The sequence below is a fragment of the Eretmochelys imbricata genome, chromosome 7 (genome assembly GCF_965152235.1).
Source record: "Eretmochelys imbricata isolate rEreImb1 chromosome 7, rEreImb1.hap1, whole genome shotgun sequence".
In the NCBI taxonomy this organism is placed as follows: domain Eukaryota; kingdom Metazoa; phylum Chordata; order Testudines; family Cheloniidae; genus Eretmochelys; species Eretmochelys imbricata.
The window spans coordinates 30,667,731-30,686,738 of NC_135578.1; the positions used below are offsets into that span (position 1 = coordinate 30,667,731).

The 19,008-nt window shown below is 61.6% G+C and overlaps 1 protein-coding gene across 1 annotated transcript; it reads right to left on the reverse strand.

Moving 5' to 3' along the window:
- Positions 1 to 770: 770 nt before the first annotated feature.
- On the reverse strand, positions 771 to 17,364 carry RPS6KA4 (ribosomal protein S6 kinase A4). The gene is made up of 17 exons (XM_077821692.1): positions 17,227 to 17,364; positions 14,882 to 14,953; positions 14,385 to 14,603; positions 13,250 to 13,365; positions 12,217 to 12,324; positions 11,734 to 11,814; positions 11,173 to 11,276; positions 9,782 to 9,932; positions 9,007 to 9,168; positions 8,247 to 8,372; positions 7,947 to 8,080; positions 7,430 to 7,523; positions 7,022 to 7,192; positions 6,554 to 6,745; positions 4,585 to 4,744; positions 3,175 to 3,338; positions 771 to 2,843 (listed from the first exon to the last, which is right to left on the reverse strand). Exons 1-17 carry the CDS (start codon positions 17,273 to 17,275, stop codon positions 2,637 to 2,639), a joined length of 2,310 nt encoding a protein of 769 aa, XP_077677818.1. The 5' UTR covers positions 17,276 to 17,364; the 3' UTR covers positions 771 to 2,636.
- Positions 17,365 to 19,008: the final 1,644 nt, after the last annotated feature.

Below are 19,008 nucleotides of genomic sequence, written 5' to 3' on the forward strand. Positions count from 1 at the left end.
GGCTATTTATATATTAGACTGTACACCTCTTAGACCAGTACCCCTAATTCTATTCTCAACATTGCACTGTCTAGATAGAAGCTTCAATATACACTACCCCAGGCCAGCTTGGTGGCACATTCGTTACTGCAGGTAGTGTTAGGCTAGACGGTTGAAGTCCTGCTGTGTCACAATAGGCTACTCTCCAGAATCAATCACTGTCCTAAAGGACAGCTGCAGCTAGCCCTGCTAAGGCTGCCTGCAGTAACTACACTAGGGAACAGTTGATTCTGCCATGCCAGATGAGAGGCAGTAGCCAGTAGCCAGTAAGCTGGCCTGTGGATAGTGGGCTGGCACGCTCCTCCTTTCCCCCAGCATAGGCCTTCTTCAAAGGCTTGAGGAGAGTAGCACACCTATGCCTGGGTGCAAGGAGCAGCGCTGGCCCGGCGAATCACGCCCAACCCCAGCGCTCCGCGCCAACCTTCCCCCTTCCCGGAGAGGCCTTCAGCTGGATTTGTACTGACCTCTCTCACCCCATTGGCCACTGTCGGAACCAATGAGAAGCGACCCCGCCCCACGGAAGTACTAATAGGCGGTGACGCCCGCAGAAACGCCGCGGCTGGCGGGCACGTGGCTACGTTCGCAGCCAGGCTGGGTGGCTTCCCGCCGTCCAGCAGCGGGTCCGGGAGCGGGCCGCTCCGGCGCCTGCAGGGGGCTTGAGGTGGCCGCTGTTTCCCGTCATGCCCAGCGGCAGCCCAAGGCGTAGAGCTCCCGCACCCGCACAGACTCGGTGGCGTCAGAGGAGTTTTATTCTCAAATACAAAATACAGGTGGTTCGCTCAGACGGATAAGAGACGGCCCCCTGGGCGGGGCTACAGGAGCTGCCCCCCATTCACGTCATGCTCTCCGGCCCCGCCCCTCCCGTCTCAGTGCAGCTGCACGGGTCGGGGGGGCGGACGGCTGCTCGCATCCCGAAATCCCTCAGCCCCGACTCTTAGCTGATCCCAACCAAGGGACAGAAACCGAGGGGGGGGGGTGCTCAGAGAGCCCCAGGTCCTACCCAACCCCCACGGGGGGTGGGGGTGTCGGAAAGACGGGGGGGGCAGCTGCGGGAACAGACACTAGCCAGCCCTTCCCGCACACCTAAAAAGGGGGTGGAGGGAGAGAGGAACACAAAGGATGGCAGCACCCAGGAAGTGGGATGAACCCAAGCCCCCTCTTCCCCATTCTTGCCTCTGACTCCCCACCCCCCATGGGCCTGTCCTCCTTTCCCCCACCCCCCACAATCTTTGGAGGAGCCAATTGCACAAACACCCCTTAAAGTGACTGATTCAGTCCCCCACCTCACCCCCAAGTCTAAACGAGCCCCTCTCCCTAAGCTTTTTATGGCCCTGCTTCCCCTTCACCCAGCTTGCTCTGAAGGGATGGTCTAGGGTTTAATTTGCTTGGGTGGTGGTTTTCTTTAGCCTCACTCCCAGCTGGGGAAGGGGCGGGGGCTGTAGAATCATAGAATATCAGGGTTGGAAGGGACCTCAGGAGGTCATCTAGTCCAACCCCCTGTACTCTGAGACCACCCCACGCACCCACCCCCAACATTCTTAGTTTAAAAATAGATAGAAATTTCTGTCTCAATAAAAAAACTCTTCCCTTCTCCCTCTCCCCCCACCCCAATCTTATCCAGGAGGTGCAATTCTAGCTCCCACATTGCAGGGACTAAACATAGGGTACTGTTCACCTCTCTCCCATGTGCGCCATTGCTCAATGGGGGTCCTGCCCCATTGCCCCACAGCAGGAGTATCAGATTAACAATGGCCCTGGGAGATGGGGAAAGACATTGGTGGAGACATCACCTGGGTCTGGCCCCCTGTTCTGGGCTCTCCCCCAGCATACAGCCCTGAGAGGAGGTAGTGCCCTATGCCACCTGCCCGCCCCCCCAAAGAAAGGATTAAAAGAAATAAAATATAGATCCAGCACCCCCCACCCTCTCTTTAAGGCGACCCTACCGGTCTGACCTTCACTTCTCATTCCAGCCCCAGAGCCTGGCTGAAGGGACCTGCCCTCAGATCTTAAGGGGTGGCGGTGGCAGTACTCACAGGATCTCCCTCCCCTGTAGGGAACAGCTGCCCCTTCTTCTGCAACAGTGGGTACAGACTTCCACGGGGTGGGGTGGGGTGGGGTGGGGCAACCCTGAACTGTCAGTGGCAGAAATGGACCCTAGTCTGACCTGGAAGCCAAGGAGGGTATGTCTCTTAGAACTGCTCCACAGACATGTGCATCCACCCCAGAGACACCTCCTTGCCCTATGGCCCCCACACCTGCCCCACAGAACACCACCCATAATCACCCCAGGGCTGCCCCACTTTCCTGTCAACCCAAAAACCATTCCCACTTTAGCTCCTAGGGGACTTCACATTTCTGTCACACTGAGACAACCCCCTATGACCCCCAGACATACACAGGGCAACCTCCAGGTTTAAATCAAAATGAAAAAAACAAAAACAAGATGAACGAAAAAACGTGTCCACATGGGGGGGGGGCAAAATGCCCCCAAAAGAGGCTCATCCCCCCCTAAAAAAACCCAAATGAGATACCCGCCCACATTCTCCCCCACAAGCAACAGAGACAATAAATAGCCCCCCATCCCTGCCCCACAGGCGCTACGAGGGGGGGTTGTGGCGGCGGCCAGGTGGTTTGGGACGCGGGGGCCGGGCGGGGAGTGCTGAGGAGGAGCCAGAGGAGGACGACGAGGAGCTGCGCCGGGCCTCGGCCCCTGTGCTCGACATCTTGAGCTTGCGGCGCTTGGCTAGGGGGGCGTTCTCCACACTCTTCAGGAAGAAGCCCTCGCGCTTGCCCTTGTTGAAGGCCTGGGGGGCAAGATATTGGGGGTGGGGGACAGGATGAGACCCAGAGATTCACCCGTCAAACTTCTCCCTGACCTGGTCTGTTCCCCCCCCCCGCCACCACCCCCACCCCATATGGCCTATTTCGCATCCCCACCCAACCTATTCAGACCCTCACCTCTTCCTGCTTGACACTATCCTCCCTCAAAGCCTCAACCCATCCCCACGCCCCTGCCTAAGAGCCAGTCCCAACATGAGGGAGACTCAGCCAGTCCCCCGGCCCCCAACCAAGGCCACCTCCTCCTCCACCACCACCCTTGCTCTCTCATGGCCATGCGCCAGACCCCCCCCTCACCATGAAGGCAGCGTTGACCCCTGAGCGCACGGCGGGCCCTGAGGACTCCAGGATGTCAGGGGTCATGAGCGGGGTGGAGGAGAGGGCACTGCCGTCCTGCAGCCACTCGCTGTAGCGCAATGTCGACATCTTCAGCCGCTTGGAAGGGTCCACAGTCAGCAGCCCTGGAGCAGGGGAAGGAGAACACACCCATGGCTTAGTGATGTGGGGGTTGGCATGAGCAGGATGGCACTTCACCAGCCCTTCCCCTGGGGGGAGCAATACCCCAGCCCCATATACTGTGACAGTGATGGCCATATCTGTGACCAACTGCGATTGCCAGCAGTCCCAAGTTATGGCACAGCTCTTTCTAAGCAAACACATTTATTCTAAAGGTGAAAGCATATGACAGTTCCTACCCCCTGCTAAAGGCTTCACAGAGAGCCTGTCTAACCGGGGCCTCAGCAGGCTAAAGTCCTTCCAACCACAGGCGCCGACTCCGTGGGTGCTCCGGGGCTGGAACACCTATGGGGAAAAATTGGTGGGTGCTCTGCACCCACTGGCAGCTCCCCGCCCCGCCCCAGCTCACCTCCACCTCCGCTCCGCCTCCTCCTCTGAGCGCACTGCCGTGTCCTGCTTCTCCTCCTGGCTCCCAGCGCTTGCACCTCAAAACAGCTGTTTTGCGGTGGCAAGTGCTGGGAGGGAAGGAGGGAGGGAGGGTGGAGAAGGGGGAATGTGGCACACTCAGGGGAGGAGGCGGGGATTTGGGAGGGGTCCAATAGGGGCATGGAGGGGGCGGGGTTGGGGCAGGGACTTTGGGAAAGGGGTTGGAATGGGGGCAGGGCAGGGGTGGAGTCAGGGCGGGGTCAGGGGGCGCGAGCACCCACCAGCACTGGGAAAAGTTGGCACCTGTGCTTCCAACCCTTCCCAGGAAGGATTGGGCCCCCCCTCGGACAGAAAGGTCTGCCCATTTGCTGGATCATAAAGCAGCTCCGAGTCCATTTAAACTCGGGCTGTTTATCCAAATGTCTCCTCTTGGTCTGTTGGTCTCTGGAGAATCCCATCTGAACCAATCTTTGCAGCCTCTCCAGGGGGAGGGACCTTTCTAGGGTGAGTGAATTTGCCTAATGACCCCTGCCCCGCCCCCCCTATTCTTTGATCCTGGAGGGCTGTGGTTCCCCCTCCCCCATGGAGTTACATAATCCCTGGCCCACAATGATACAGAAACTTAATACAAAGCTATTACATGAAATTCCCAGATTCACACATGCCACCTCCCCCACCTCTTGGGAGAGGGGTTTCCCAAGCCCGACAGCACCACTTCCATCTGAGGTGGGGTGAGGGGTACACCAGACCCACAGATTCCCACTCCCCCAGCGCTTGGAACAGAGTCCTATATATTGACCCTTTATTTCATGCCACACTCCTCACCTCTGACCAGCTCTTTGGCCTCCTCGGAGACCCCCCTCCAGGCCTCGCCCTCCAGTGAGAACTGCCCCTCCTTGATCTTGTGCATGATCTCAGCCGCATGGGTTAACGCGCCACCCTCCTGGCTGCTCTGGAAAGGCACCTGTCCGGACAGCATGGTGTACTGGGGGGTGGGGCGAGAGACAGTGGAGTAGGGGTGTTACCAGACAGTCTGGGTGAAGCTGACTCAGGGCAAATATCAGCAAGCTTCCCCAAGGGGAGTGATCCCCCAGCCCCCTGGGAAGGGGGTGATCCCGCAGCCCCAGACACCGCCAACCCACAAGCATGGCACAGGGCTGAGCATTTGCTTTTTCCATTCTAATGGCTCAGAGAGGAACCGAGATTGTGGAAGTGGCTGAGACACAGGGACTCCCCAGTAGAGACTTCTGCTTTCAGGCATTTCCCTTCCCCTTGCCCTGGAGTAGCCTCACCAGCAACACGCCCTCACTAACACCCCTCAAGGCCCAACAGCTCTTCAGGATACGGTACTGTTACTCCAGAGTCAGGGTGGGTGTCGGGCTTGGCTCTAACGGCCCAGTGCGCGGTGCACCAGCTCTTGGAGTCACGTGACTGCAGCAGAGTGGCAGCTTCTGTTCTAAAAAAATCAGTTTCTAGGCATCCTGGTTTGGGGGAAAACCTGGAAAATGTGAGACCCCTGCCCTGAGTCTGCGGAGAGCCTGAGCCAATCGCTGGGGGGGAGGGGGAGAGGAGGAGCTCCGTCAGCGTAACTGACACAGAGATCCCTGCCTGAGTCTGCGGAGAGCCTGAGCCAATTGCTGGGGGGGAGGGGGAGACGAGGAGCTCCCTCACCGTAACTGACACAGAGGTGCCTGCCTGAGTCTGCCAAGAGCCTGTGCCCATCACTCAGAGAGAGGGGAGTTGCCCTGGGTGTCCCAATGGGATGTTCAATCCCAGCCTCACTGATTTGGGGGGCCCTGCCAACCCCACGCTGTGGGGCTGTGGGTGTCTCACAGGACCCCCCTCCCCCCCCAAGCAAAGGAATTCCTCAGAGAAGCCCAGGGGGGCCTGATGCCGTTCCCAGGAGTGGTGGGAGAAGAGGGGGGCCTCCATGTGTGGACAGGATTATAATTGTGGGCGGAGCCAAAGTCAAGCCTTGGGAGCCTATTCTTTGACCCTAGTGGGAGGGGAGGATTAACCCTTTATTTCCTCCTCTCACCTATCAGTGGCCCCACAAAGTCACGGGATCTCCTGGTCAACCTCTTCCTGGCCCTAGTTAAAATGGCCATCCATAAAATCAGAGTGAGAAGGTTGGCCGATGGAGTCTCCTGTGACTGTGGGCCTATTTCCGATCCTCGGTCCATTCACGTATCCAGGCAGAGTTCCTCTGGACGGCGTCCATCGACTCCCTTGACACCTTCGAGGAGCAGTGGACGCTGTCCGGGATTCTCTGCTCAGTGTTCCCGTCCGGTTCCCTTCGTTTGACCCTTTGACCGCACTCCTGTCCCTGTTATTTCATTAGTTGTCCCCCGGATTTATTTGGTATCCTGGTCCTGTGGATCCCCCTCTTAGGCTGGGTGGGGATCCTTTAGCAGTGGACAGGCTTCGCCCGCCCACTTCCTGGATCCCAAAAGGATCTCCCACCCTGACCCTGGAGTCAATCGCCTTTATCCTTCCTCTCCTCTGGAGGGCAGGAAGTCAGACTTGCTCAGGCAGCAGGACATGGAACAAAGCTGTCAGCACTTCCCCTCCTCCCCACAGGACTCCATGGGCAGGCAGGGGGGGAGGAGCGCCACCATGCGGTTACATTGTTCAGTCCTGCTGAAATCATTCACCTCTGGGGTGGAGCGCACAGTGCTTATACAGCAGCAGCGGGGAGACTGGGACCCTTCCAGAGCCCTGGGATCGTAATGCTCCCTCCCTGTAGGGATCTGGGGTGCTTTGTACTCAATGCTGGCCTCCCTCCTATGCATACCAGGATGACACCGAGGCTCCAGAGGTCGCAGGACTCATCATAGCCCTCATCAGTGAAGAGTTCGGGAGCGGCATATTGCAGCGTGAAGCAAGGCGTCTGCATGGGCTGTGAGCCCGAGGGGCGCAGGCGAGCAAAGCCGAAGTCAATCACCTTCACTGGGGCACCCTCTGACTCATCAGCATACAGGATGTTCTGGGGAACAGCAGGAGGATGGGGCCTTGAGCTCCTGGGGCAGAGCACCCACCCCCAGGACCTGCACCCCAAAACCCCAGGATCCCGATCGCCCAGACCCCACACCCCTATTCCCAAATCTCCCAAGCGCCACACCACAAAACCCAAGGCCCTGCACCCTGATTCCATGGTCCTCCAGGCCCTACACTCCAATCCCCCAAGGCCCTGATCCCCCAACATTTTACCCTAGTCATGCACCCAACCTCCTGAGGCCCTGCCTTCCCATTCCCCCCATACCTCAGGTTTGAGGTCCCGGTGCACCACGCCGACGTCATGCATGAAGCTGACAGCTGACACCAGGCTGCGCATGATCTGACTGGCCTCTGACTCGCTGAAATGCTGCTTCTTCTTGATGCGGTCAAGGAGCTCACCCCCCCGCAGCAGCTCCATCACCAGGTACGTGTGATACTGCCCGGGGAGAAGGGGGGGGGGGTGTCACTGAGCAGAGGGGGATCCCGCAACACAGAGGCACTGCCCCCACTAAGATGCAGCTGCCTCTGGGGTGGGGTACAGGGGCTAGTTTCACAAGGATCCCTCGCCCAGCACTGAGATGCAGCCACCTCTGGGGTGGGGCATGGGGGCTGTAGATGCCCAGGGAAGAAGGGGAGTGCTAGTCCCAGGGAGTGCTGACGGGGAAGGGGGTACCTTGTCATGATGAACCTCGTGTAGTTTGACGATGTTGGGGTGAGACTCACACAGCTGCAAAGCCATCACCTCCCTCTGGGTGTTCACCTCCATCCTGGGGGCAGCAGGGAGAGAGACGTTAGCTGAGGCTCCGGAGAACTGCACTGCAGGATGGGGGAATGGAAGGACCCGGAGGAGGTAGTTGTGGTGAAAGGGGACAGCAAGGGGGTGAGAGGAGTGTTCGGGGAAGGGAGATGATGGGGGGTGGGGAAGGCAGCAGGGGCTTGTGAGGGGGGTGTCTGGTGGCTAAAGGGGGGAATCTGGAGGTGTTGGGAGGGTCCCATAAAGGGTGATGGAGGACAATGGAGAGCCTGGGGGGTCAGCGATGGTGGGGGCAAAGTCCGGAGCGAGGGGTGAGTCTGAGGAGGCACCTCGAGAGTTGTTATAGGAGCAGGAGTGGGGGTGTTCCCGTGGGAGTGGGGGGGTTGGTTGCCATAGCAGCTGGAGCATGGGGGGGTTGCCGGGGGAGCACCCCCACCTCTTGCTGATGATCTTGACGGCGAACTCGGTGCCACCCTGGTGCTGCTGGCATTGGTGACACACCGAGAAGCTCCCCTCGCCCAGGGCTGCCTCCTTCAGGTCCAGGTCATAGAGCTGGAAGAACGGAGAGTCCTGGGGAAGGAAGCGGGGAGCATCAGCGGTGCCCACTGCTGGGGAGGGATCCCCCCTTCTCCCCACAGGGACCCTGATGAGGAATCCTGCTCCCGCTAAGGCCCCTCCCTCACCAATTACCCAGCAGCCCCTGCCACTCCCATCAAGCCCCAGGGGGCTCCCCTACCTTCATCATGGCACTGCGTGCCACGGCAGCACTGCCCGGGCGCTCCCCACTCAGCGCCAGGTCCAGCACATCCGTGGTGATGGCATTGTGGTTGAACAGGATGGAAGGAGCGATGAAGGAGTAGCCCTGAAAGAAGGTGGGAGGGAGAGATAAGACTGGGGCGGTGGCAGGGAGCCTGCAGACATCTCTATGGCTACAGCACCCAATGGAGACCCCCCCCCAGCCCCTCGTGGGTCTGGCGGGTGCAGGAGATTCCACACACACACACACACACACACACACCAGAGAGCACCCCCACTCTTGTCAGCGAGAGCAGGGGATTCAGGAACCAGTGCCCTCTGCCAGGGCACAGAGCTCAGCGGCCACATACGCGAAGCTGGCAGGGGAAGGGGATAGCAGGGCAGGGGTCTCACCTGGAAGACCTGGTCTAGGTTGGGGGGTGGTGATGGGTGAGCATACGAGAGGGCGGGTGTTGGGGGAACCTCAGTGAGGGACTCACCTGGAAGACGTGGTCCAAGTTTGGGACGGGGGGTGCTGATGGGTGAGCAAATGAGAGGGCGGGTGTTGGGGAAACGTCAGCAGGGGGCTCATCTGGAAGACGTGGTCCAGGTTGGGGGGGGGGGGGGGCCTCCCATGGACAAGTACACCCGAAGCGGGGGGGTTGGGGGAACCTGGGAAGAGTCAGTCCAGGATGGGAGGGTTCCAGCAGGCGAGCGCACAGGAAGCTGGGGGACCCCAGCAGGGGGCGTGTGTCTCTCACCTGGAAGACGCGGTCCAGGTTGGGTGGGGTCCCAGCGGGCGAGTACACGGGCTCCAGGCGGGTGAACTCCTCGGCAAAGTTGCGCACGTCCAGCTCGCTGCGGACGATGGGTTTGAACGGAGCCTTCACCCGCCGTGCGGCCAATTCCACCCAGTCCAGGCCCTAGGGGAACATGAGGGTCAGCATGAGGGGGAGGTGAGTGGGGAAAGGGGTCTAATGCGGGGGAGGGTCCAGCACAGGGCCAGAGCCTAGCTGAGAGGGGGGGCGCACTGGGTCTCACTCCCCCAAGACCACCTCTAGGATGTGGGGCGCTAGCCATGTCCACGGGGAGCTGTGTGTGTGGCTGGTAGGGAGGAACATCGCTGGGGGGGGCTGCATGTTGTGGGTGGGGAGACCTGCCAGGGGGGACTGGAGGGCACCATGGCTGGGGGTGCACACGAGGCTCTTTCCCAGGTGTGCGAGGGCTGTGCGGGGATCCCTGGCCGACCTAAGCGATGGGGGGGGGACGTGGCCAGGGGGCCCTGGTGACAGGGGCAGTAGGTGAGGGGGCTCTATGTAGGGCCTCTCCTGGGACAAGGGGGTAAACGTGAGGGGGTCCCTGCCCGGGGTGTAGGAGCTGTGGGGAGGAGGCAAGGATCCCTACCTGAGGGGGCTGCACTTGGGGGACCCTGCTGGGAAAGGGGGTTGTGCCCAGTGGTGGGGAGCCCTCCTGAGGGTCTCGAGCCACGTGAGAGTGGGCTGCGGTCAGGGTGAAGGTGTCCCTCTCTCCCCTCACCTTGAAGAAGGGGTGCTCCTTGATGTCCTGGGCCCCACTGGGCCCCGAGCCCAGGCGTTTCTTGGGGTCCTTGCACAGCAGCTTCTGCAGCAGGTCACGTGCCACGGGGCCAATGACAGTTGGGAATGGGGGCTGGCACTTGAGGATGCGTCTGTGGCACAGACAGCTCCATTACCCAGCAGCCCCTGCCAAGCCCCCTCCCCGCCCCCCATTACCCAGCACCCCTGCCAAGCCCCCTTCCCCACCTCCCCGGTACCCAGCCGCCCCTGCCAATCCCCCCTCCCCACCTCCCATTACCCAGCAGCCCCTGCCAATCCCCCCTCCCCACCTCCTGCCAATTCCCCCTCCCCGGTACCCAGCCGCCCCTGCCAATCCCCCCTCCCCACCTCCCATTACCCAGCAGCCCCTGCCAATCCCCCCTCCCCACCTCCTGCCAATTCCCCCTCCCCGGTACCCAGCCGCCCCTGCCAATCCCCCCTCCCCACCTCCCATTACCCAGCAGCCCCTGCCAAGCTCTGCTCCCCACCTCCCATTACCCAGCAGCCCCTGCCAATTCCCCCTCCCCGGTACCCAGCCGCCCCTGCCAATCCCCCCTCCCCACCTCCCATTACCCAGCCACCCCTGCCAATCCTCGCTCCCCACCTCCCATTACCCAGCAGCCCCTGCCAATTCCCCCTCCCCGGTACCCAGCCGCCCCTGCCAATCCCCCCTCCCCACCTCCCATTACCCAGCAACCCCTGCCAAGCTCTGCTCCCCACCTCCCATTACCCAGCAGCCCCTGCCAAGCCCCCTCTACGCCCCCATTTCCCAGCCGCCCCTGCCAATCCCTGCTCCCCGCCCCCTGTTACCCCTGCCAATACCCCCTCCCCATCCCCCGTTACCCACCCAACACCCTCCCTGCCCCCCGTTACCCAGCCGCCCCTGCCAATCCCCTCACCCCATCCCCTGTTACCCAGCCAACGCCCTTCCTGCCCTGTTACCCGGCAGCCCCTGCCAATCCCCCTGTTACCCAGCTGCCCCTGCCAATCCCCCTCACTGCCCCCCGTTACCCAGCCAATGCTCTCCCTGCCCCCTGTTACCCAGCTGCCCCTGCCAATCCCTGCTCCCCACCCCCCATTACCCAGCAGCCCCTGCCAATCCCCCCTCCCCATCCCCCGTTACCCAGCCAACACCCTCCCTGCCCCCTGTTACCTGGCAGCCCTTGCCAATCCCCCCGTTACCCAGATGCCCCTGCCAATCCCCCTCCCTGCCCCCCGTTACCAAGCAGCCCCTGCCAATCCCCCTTACCCACGCCCCATTACCCAGCAGCCTCTCCAAACCCCCCTCCACTTTATCCCCCTGACTCCTGACAATCCCCCTCCCTGCACCCCATTACCCAGCAGCCTCCTCACCTGGACACCTCGGCCTGCGTGTTCTTCTCCCCCTCCAGTGTAAAGGGCGAGGCCCCCGTCAGCAGCTCAAACATCAGGATCCCCAGGCTCCACCAGTCAACAGACTGTGGGGGAGAGGGGTGGTGATGAGCCAGGAACCCCCCAAGACTGACCCCACCTCCCACTGCTAGGGAGGGGGCAGTGAACCTGGAATGACACCCTCCCCCCAGTAGACAGCCCCCCCCAACCCTCCCGACACTGCTACTGGGGTGGGAGTGACAGGCTGATACACCCTGCCAGCCAGCCCCCCATTTGCCTGCCAAACCCAGCTCCCCCCCCGCTCAATTCACCCCCCTCCTGCTCCCTCATGGCTCTTTGCCACTCCCTCCGACCTTACAGTACCCCCCCCCAGCCATGCCTTTCCTCCCACTCCCCTCATCTTGCCATGCCCCTCACTTCTCCCACCCCCTTCTCCCACATCACTATGCTCCCTATGGAACCCCTGGCTCCCTCGTCATACTCCTCTCCCCCACCATGCCCTCCCATTCATTACGCCCTTCCCCCAACCCTCCCCCAACTCACCTTGCCATGCCCTGACTTGCTGCGGATGATCTCGGGGGCCATGTACTCGATGGTGCCGCAGAAGGAGAAGGTGCGATCTTTCTGTGGGAGAGGGGTGAGAAGAATGTGGGGGCTCAGTGCCAAGGTTCCCGCTATGGAGCCCCCACAAGGAAGAGAGGCTGCACCTCCTCCCAGGCCCCAAACACCAGTGACTGGTGGAGGGGGCAGAGCAAAGAGACACCCCCTTGGGAAGCAAAGAGACTCTCTGTTCCCTGCTTTTCATCAGAAAGATGGGAGAGGGGCACAGAGTGAAGGCAGGGAGATCCCTGTGGGGAGGGGCAAATTTCTGGAGGCAGAATGGGGGGGCTCTCTAGGGGAAGGATATTGGGGGATTCCCAGGGGGCAGGGTGAGGGGATGGGGGAGGAGTCCCCGGGGCAGGATATTGAGGTCCCCAGGGGTGGCTATGGGGGGGAATCATCGGGGGCAGGGTGTGGGTGTCTGACCTCCTCGGTGAGGAACTCCTTGCTGAGGCCAAAGTCAGTGAGCACCACGTGCCCTTCGCTGTCCAGCAGGATGTTCTCCAGCTTCACATCCCGGTAGATGATGCCCAGCTGCAGATGAGCACAGGCTCAGAACAGGCATTCCCCAAAGCCTGCATCCCCCACATCCACCCGCAACATGGCTCCTCAGTGCCCCTCCAACCTGGAGTGCCATCCTCCAAGAACGCCTACAGGACAGCACACCCATAGTCCCCATGGCATGGCCCAAGAGCCCCCCAGGAACCCCTATAGGACAGAACCCCCATAGCCCCCATGGCACCGAGAGGCCCCAGGAACCCCTACAGGAGAGCACCCCCATAGACCCTGTGGCATGGACAGAGAGCCCCCCAGGAACCCATGCAGGACAGCAACCCCGTAGAACCTATGTCATGGCTCGAGAGCCCCCCAGAGACCCCTAACAGTACAGAACCCCCATGGCACCAAGAGGCCCCCAGGAACCCCTACAGAATAGCACCCCCACAGCCCTTGCAGCATGGCCCAAGAGCCCCCCAGGAACCCCTACAGGACAGCACCCCCATAGCCCCTGCGGCATGGCCCAAGAGCTCCCCAGGAACCCCTACAGGACAGAAACCCCATAGCCCCTGTGGCACGGCCCGACAATCCCCCAGGAACTCCGACAGGACAGGACCGCCATAGCCCCTGCAGCACGGCCCGAGAGCCCCCCAGGAACCCCTACAGCACAGCACCCACATAGCACCTCCAGCATGGTCCAAGAGCCCCCTAGGAACTCCCTACAGGGCAACACTCACATAGCCCATGCGCACAGACCAAGAGCCCCCTAGGAACTCTCTACAGGACAGCACCCCCCGTATTCCCTGTGGCACGGCCCCTCAGAGCCCCTCCATAGCAGAACAGTCTACCTGGTCTCTGGAGTATCCTCTCCAGATATTTCCCATCCTCCCAGAACATGCACCCCCTGGAAAGTGGATGCCCGTTCTGCTCCCTCCTGCCCCACCCCCTAGGCATATCCCCCCACCTTGTGCAGATGCTCCAATGCCAGCACGATCTCCCCTGCATAGATCCGCACCTCCTCCTCCGTGAAATGGTCGCGCTGGTACAGATGGGTGAAGAGCTCCCCCCCACTCACGTAGTCTGCAGGGCCAGGGGGTGGGGGAGGACAGGGAGTGAGAACCCAGCACCCACAGCCAGATCCCTTCCCCCTCTCAGTTTGGTCTGGATTCCCTCACACCCCATGGCACGGGAGGGTGCCATATGCCTCCCCTATCGCTCCACCCTCACTGCCTCTCCCCCAGGAAAACTTGGGGAGGTGGTGGGGTTAAAAGGGAAATTTTCCCCAAAAGCCTGTGTCTGTCAGAAATTTTTGATTTTTTATCAAAAAAACAAATGATCCACCATACATCTCCCATGATGCACCATAGTCCTGGCCCTCTCCCCCCAGCACCAGTAGTGTCATGAGCCCCTGGCTGTGGTGCATCCTGGGAGATGTTGTTTGGGTGCCTCACATGCTCATTCTTCGCTGTACACCAAGTTCCTTGGTTGAACCACATCTCCCACAATGCACCACAGCCTCCCCTTGCTGCGTGGCTTGAGCTCCTCATGGGAGCTGTAGGTCAGCTGCCTCACACACCCCATTCTCCTGTATAGGCTAAGCTCCCTGAACAGACTACATCTCCCATAATGCATCATAGTTTCCCCCCATTTGGAGGCACTAAGTGGTGTGTCAGAAGCCCATGGCCTGGTGCACCATGGGAGATGTAGTCCAACCAGGCTGCACTGTACATAAAGGATAGGAGTGCGAGGTATCTGAACTACAACTCCCATCAGACATGGCAGCAGTACTTCTCTATCATAATAGTTCCGTTTTTTAATTCCTGCTGAAAAACTTGAAAATTTTCCCCTGGAAAAGTTAGGCAAAAACCATTTCCCCCTCTGTTTTCATCGAATATTGCTGTGGAAAACAACACTGGTCTTTCTCCAGCTCCACCTACTGCCCCACCCTAGAGTCTCCCTGCTCCCCCACCTGCTGGGTCCCATTATCCTACCCTTCCCATTCCTTTGGATCCACCTCTGCACCCTGGCATCTGCCACACCCCATCCCCTGGGTCCCAGCGTCCCACCCTCCCCTGCCCCCTCCCAGGGGTCCCCCATACCCAGGATGAGGTGCAGCTTGGAGCCAGTCTGGAAGGCATAGTGCAGAGTCACTAGGAAGGGTGATGCCCGCACATGCTCCAGCACGGCCCGCTCAGTGCGTGTGTGCTCCGTGGTCTTGGCCTTCTGCACAATGGCAGCCTTGCGCAGCACTTTCATGGCATACAGCTTCCCCATGTCGTGGCCTGTCATCTTGCGCACCAGGAACACTTTTCCGTAGGCTGGGGGATACAAAGGGGCATCAGAGGATCTTCCTGTAGGCTGGGAGCCCAGAGGGGGACATCAGGAGGATCCCAGGAGACTGGGGAGACGATGGGACCCAGGAAGTGGGGATGGGAGCAGCAGGCTCAGGGAAGCAGGGGACCTTCCTACAGGCTGGGGGGAGAGGGGATTGATGGGGAAGGCGCCATCCCATTGGGAGGAGGAATGGGGTCACAGCCCCCCAGTGCACCTCCAGTGCCCCTCTCCATGGCACAGCCCCCCAGTGTCCCCCACTCACCTCCAGTTCCCAGCACCTTGAGCAGTTCAAAGCTCTCCATGCCAACCTTCTCTTCATGGCCAGTCAGGTTTGCTGCCACAGAGACAAGATTATGCGGATGGGGGGTCAAAGCCAGCCTGGGGCCCCGTGCCACCCTTCCCCACCTGCTCACCACAAACCTTGCCCTTCACCTCCTCCCACACTATCCCAGCCCACAGGTCCACACACCTCACTCCCTCATCCCATGCCGCAGGCCCATACTCCCTGCCTTGTCTTCTCACCTCATCCCAAACCCCCACCTATGCCCACACCCAGCTCAGGCCCATCCCCCACTAAATGTCCCTGCCTTACCCCCGCATCCTGCTGCACCTCAGCCCCCACCCCCTGCCTCAGCCTCTCCCCCAGGGATGGGTGGGGTCAGGGTGCAGTGAGGAGGAGCCCCCGTTTCCTGCTGGTGACTCACAGCAGGTTTTGGTGCCAAGGGGCTGGGCCAGCAACTCCCATCCCCACAGACACCCTGGGACCAAGCCAGGGTGGGGTTAATTGGGGGGGATCACCCCTCCATTTCCAGGTGGAGACACTGACTCATCCCCCCACATCCCTGTGGTGCTGCCTAGTGGGAATCCTAGATGCCACTTTCCTCTGCCCCAAAGAGGGTTCCCAGGATCAAGGGGGCATCTAGGTCTGGTGGCAAATGTGTAGGGCAGGGGTATGAAGTGCCCAGAGAGACATCACCTTCCACTCATAGGGATGGCAAGCTGAGAGGCATTCCACAACCTCCTGTGAAGGGCGGCACAGAATTCAGGGTGCAGTGGGGAAACAGGAAGCTTGCAGCTGGGAGGAGCTTGGGGTGAGATCACCTGCTTAACAACACCCCGCCAACTCTGGCCATATCTCCCTACGTCCCCCCACCATACCTGTCCCCCTCCCCCAGGTTCCCCACAGGGCTGCGGGTGTACTACCCTGCCCCTCCAAGTTCCTGGCAGCTAGAAGGAGGCTTCTGCTCCTTCCCCTCAACCCTTCACATGTCCTAGGAGGTCCCAATCCACCCATGCGACCCTACTCAGCTGGCACCGAGTGGCAGGTACCAGGATGGCCACCTGGCACCACCACTCTCGCTCTCTCCTCCATTGCAAAGGCTCCAGGACTCTGGATGGGAGGCTGCCCGAGCCCAGAATGGTGAGTGCCCCCTGTCCATCCCCCACCCACTCGGGACAGGGGCTTCCCATGGGTTTAAACAGGCATCACCCCAGGGCTGCCATGCAAGAGACCCTAGAGCCCAGGCAGGCAGTGTGAGCTTTCTTGCAGCAGGACCCAGCTCGGGGCAGGTTAGGCATGAGTCTGGAACCAGTGGTGGATGAGAGCCCAGTGCCCAGCTTTGGGTGGGTGAGGCAGCCTGCCCTCAATGCAGCCCCTACCCCATTGCCTGTGTCACACACACCCCGGCTAGCATCCATCCCCCACGCAGGCCCTATCCCTCTGTCCATGTCACACACACACCCAGGTAGCACCCGGCCTTATTGCCCATGTCCCTGGCCACCCCCACACCCCCAGCAGGCTGTGTCTCATACGCCTCCAGCTCGTGAGCCCTCCAAGCTGCCAGTCCCTGGGGAAGGGGGTGCAATGACTAATCCCCACCCCCGCTCCCCTGTTGCTGCTGCCCACCCACGGGGCTGAGCCTGCACTGATGGGGGGTGTGATAGGTCTGTAGGGAGAAGAGGGGCAGGGCCACCTCCCCATGGCTCTGCACTTCTTCTCCCCGAATAGCCACCCTACCCCCAACAACTGCCACCAGGGGCCCTGCACCCCCAAAGGTCCCAGGGGACATGCACAGTTCAAACCAATGGCCCCCTGCGACCCTGAACTGCACTCCCCACCCCCTCCTTCTCCCTGCACCCCAGCACTGCACTCTCCTCCCTGCACCCCGCCACCCCCTCTTTCTCCCTATACTCTAGCACTAAACCTGACTCTCTGCACGTCTGGACTGCACCCCCCCTTCTCCCTGCACCCCGGCACCGCACCCGCCACATTGCACCCGCCACCCTCTCCTTCTCCCTGCACCCCGGCACTGCACCCGCCACCCCCTCCTTCTCCCGGCACTGCACCCGCCACCTCCTCCTTCTCCCTGCACCCGCCACATTGCACCCGCCACCCCCGCCTTCTCCCTGCACCCGATTCCCTGCACCCCAGAACTGCAGCACACCCCCCCACCACCATCCTCCGCTACTCCCGGGACCTGCCCTCCTTCCCCCGAGACCAGGAACGGCCCCTAACCTGCGCACCAAGCCCTCCAGGCCCCCTGCACCCCGACACGATGCCCCCCTCCCGGCCCCTGCGCCCCGCCGGGCCCGCTCCCCGCCCAGTACCGTCCGTGAGCGGCAGCTCCACCGTCTCCTCCTCTGCCCCGTCCCCCATGGCCGCGCCGGGCCGGGATCTGCTCGGCTCGGCTCGGTTACATGGCCCGGGCCCGGCGCTTCCTGGTGCCGCCGCCGCCTCCGGGCCTGACTCAGGCGGCAGGAATGTGACAGCGAGCGGGGAGCTGAGCGCAGGGACCGCCCCGGGGAGGGACCGACAGACCCCCCGCGCCTCCGGGGGCCCACGGTCCCGCACCCTCGCCAGGGGAAGGAACAGACGGACCCCCCCGCACGCCACAGGACCCCCACCCCAGGATCCACACCCCCCGGGGACCCCCAGATCCCCATAAGGAACCCCTCTGATCCTGCCCCAGGGAGGGACCGACAGACCCGCTTCACCCCCCATAGTGATCCCGCATCCCCTCCCCGGGGAGGAACCAATAGACGACCCCCCCTCAGGTCCCTCACCCCAGACAAATCACCCCACAGGTGACCCAGTGATAACCACCCCCCCCCATCCTGTCACCCAGACCCTGGGGAAGGACCGGACACACAGGTCCACAGGGGATCCCCTGCACCGCCATAGGGAACCCCCAGATCCTGTACTCCTGTGGACCCCCCTGCATCCCATAGGGAACCCCTATGGATCCTGCCCCGCCCCAGGGAAGGACTGACAGGCCCCTCTATGCCGCTCAACTCTGGGGAGGGACAGACCGACCCCACACTTGCTGTGGGCCTCCCAACCCCCATAGGGAACCCCTTGGTTCCCATACCCCCTGCCCCAAGAAGGTAGAGAGAGACCTCCCCATACACTCCCCTGAGGACATGCTCCCTGCACCCCCCCCCAAGGAAATCCCTTAGGATCCCACACCCCCTGTCCTGGGGAGGGACCAACTGACCCCCCACACTCCCTATAGGGAACCCCCCCAGGATCCTGCACCCCCAGCCCTGGGGAGGGACCGACAGATCCCCCCACACCCTCCATAGGGAACCCCCCATGATCCCAAACCCCTTGACTAAGGGCAGAACCAACAGACCCCCCCAAGGTCCACACACATCTTCCTGAGGACCCTCCTGCACCCCCCTCCCACGGACAAACCTGAAAAGGGTAGGGTGCCAATGTGAGCTCCCCTGCAAACTTGGATTCCCCCACCTGCCTGCCCCATAGAGGGATTCGGTTGGGGGTGGAGGTGTGGAACAGAGCGGGGCGGGGGAGGGTGGAGCTGGTGGAGGGATGCAGTGGGGAGGCAGGGGAGGTGGTGCAGAGTGGGGGGGTGTAGTGGGGAAGAGGTACAGAGTAGGGGGTGTAGTGGGGAGGTGATGCAGAGCAGGTTGGGGTGCAGTGGGGAGGTGCGGGAGGTGGTGCAGAGCAGGGGATGCAGTCAGGAGATGGTGCAGAGTAGGGGGTGCAGTGTGGAGCAGCGGGTACAGAGCTGGTGAGGGAGGTGGTGCAGAGCGGGAGATGGAGTGGGGAGGAAGGGGAGGTAGTGCAGAGTGGGAGGTGCAGAGCTGGTGGGGGGGATGTAATGCAGAAGGGGGGTGCAGTTGGGAGGTGGGGGAGGTGGTGCAGAGCTTGAAGTGCAGAGGGGAGGTGGGGGACATGGTGCAAGGCAGGGGGTGCAGTGGGGAGGTGGTGCAGAGCAGGGGGTGCAGTGGGGAGATGGGAGGATGCAGTGGGGAGGTGGTGCAGAGGGGAGGTGGTGCAGAGCGGGGGTGCAGTGGGGGTGTGGGAGGATGCAGTGGGGAGGTGGTGCAGAGCGGGGGTGCAGTGGCGGTGTGGGAGGATGCAGTGGG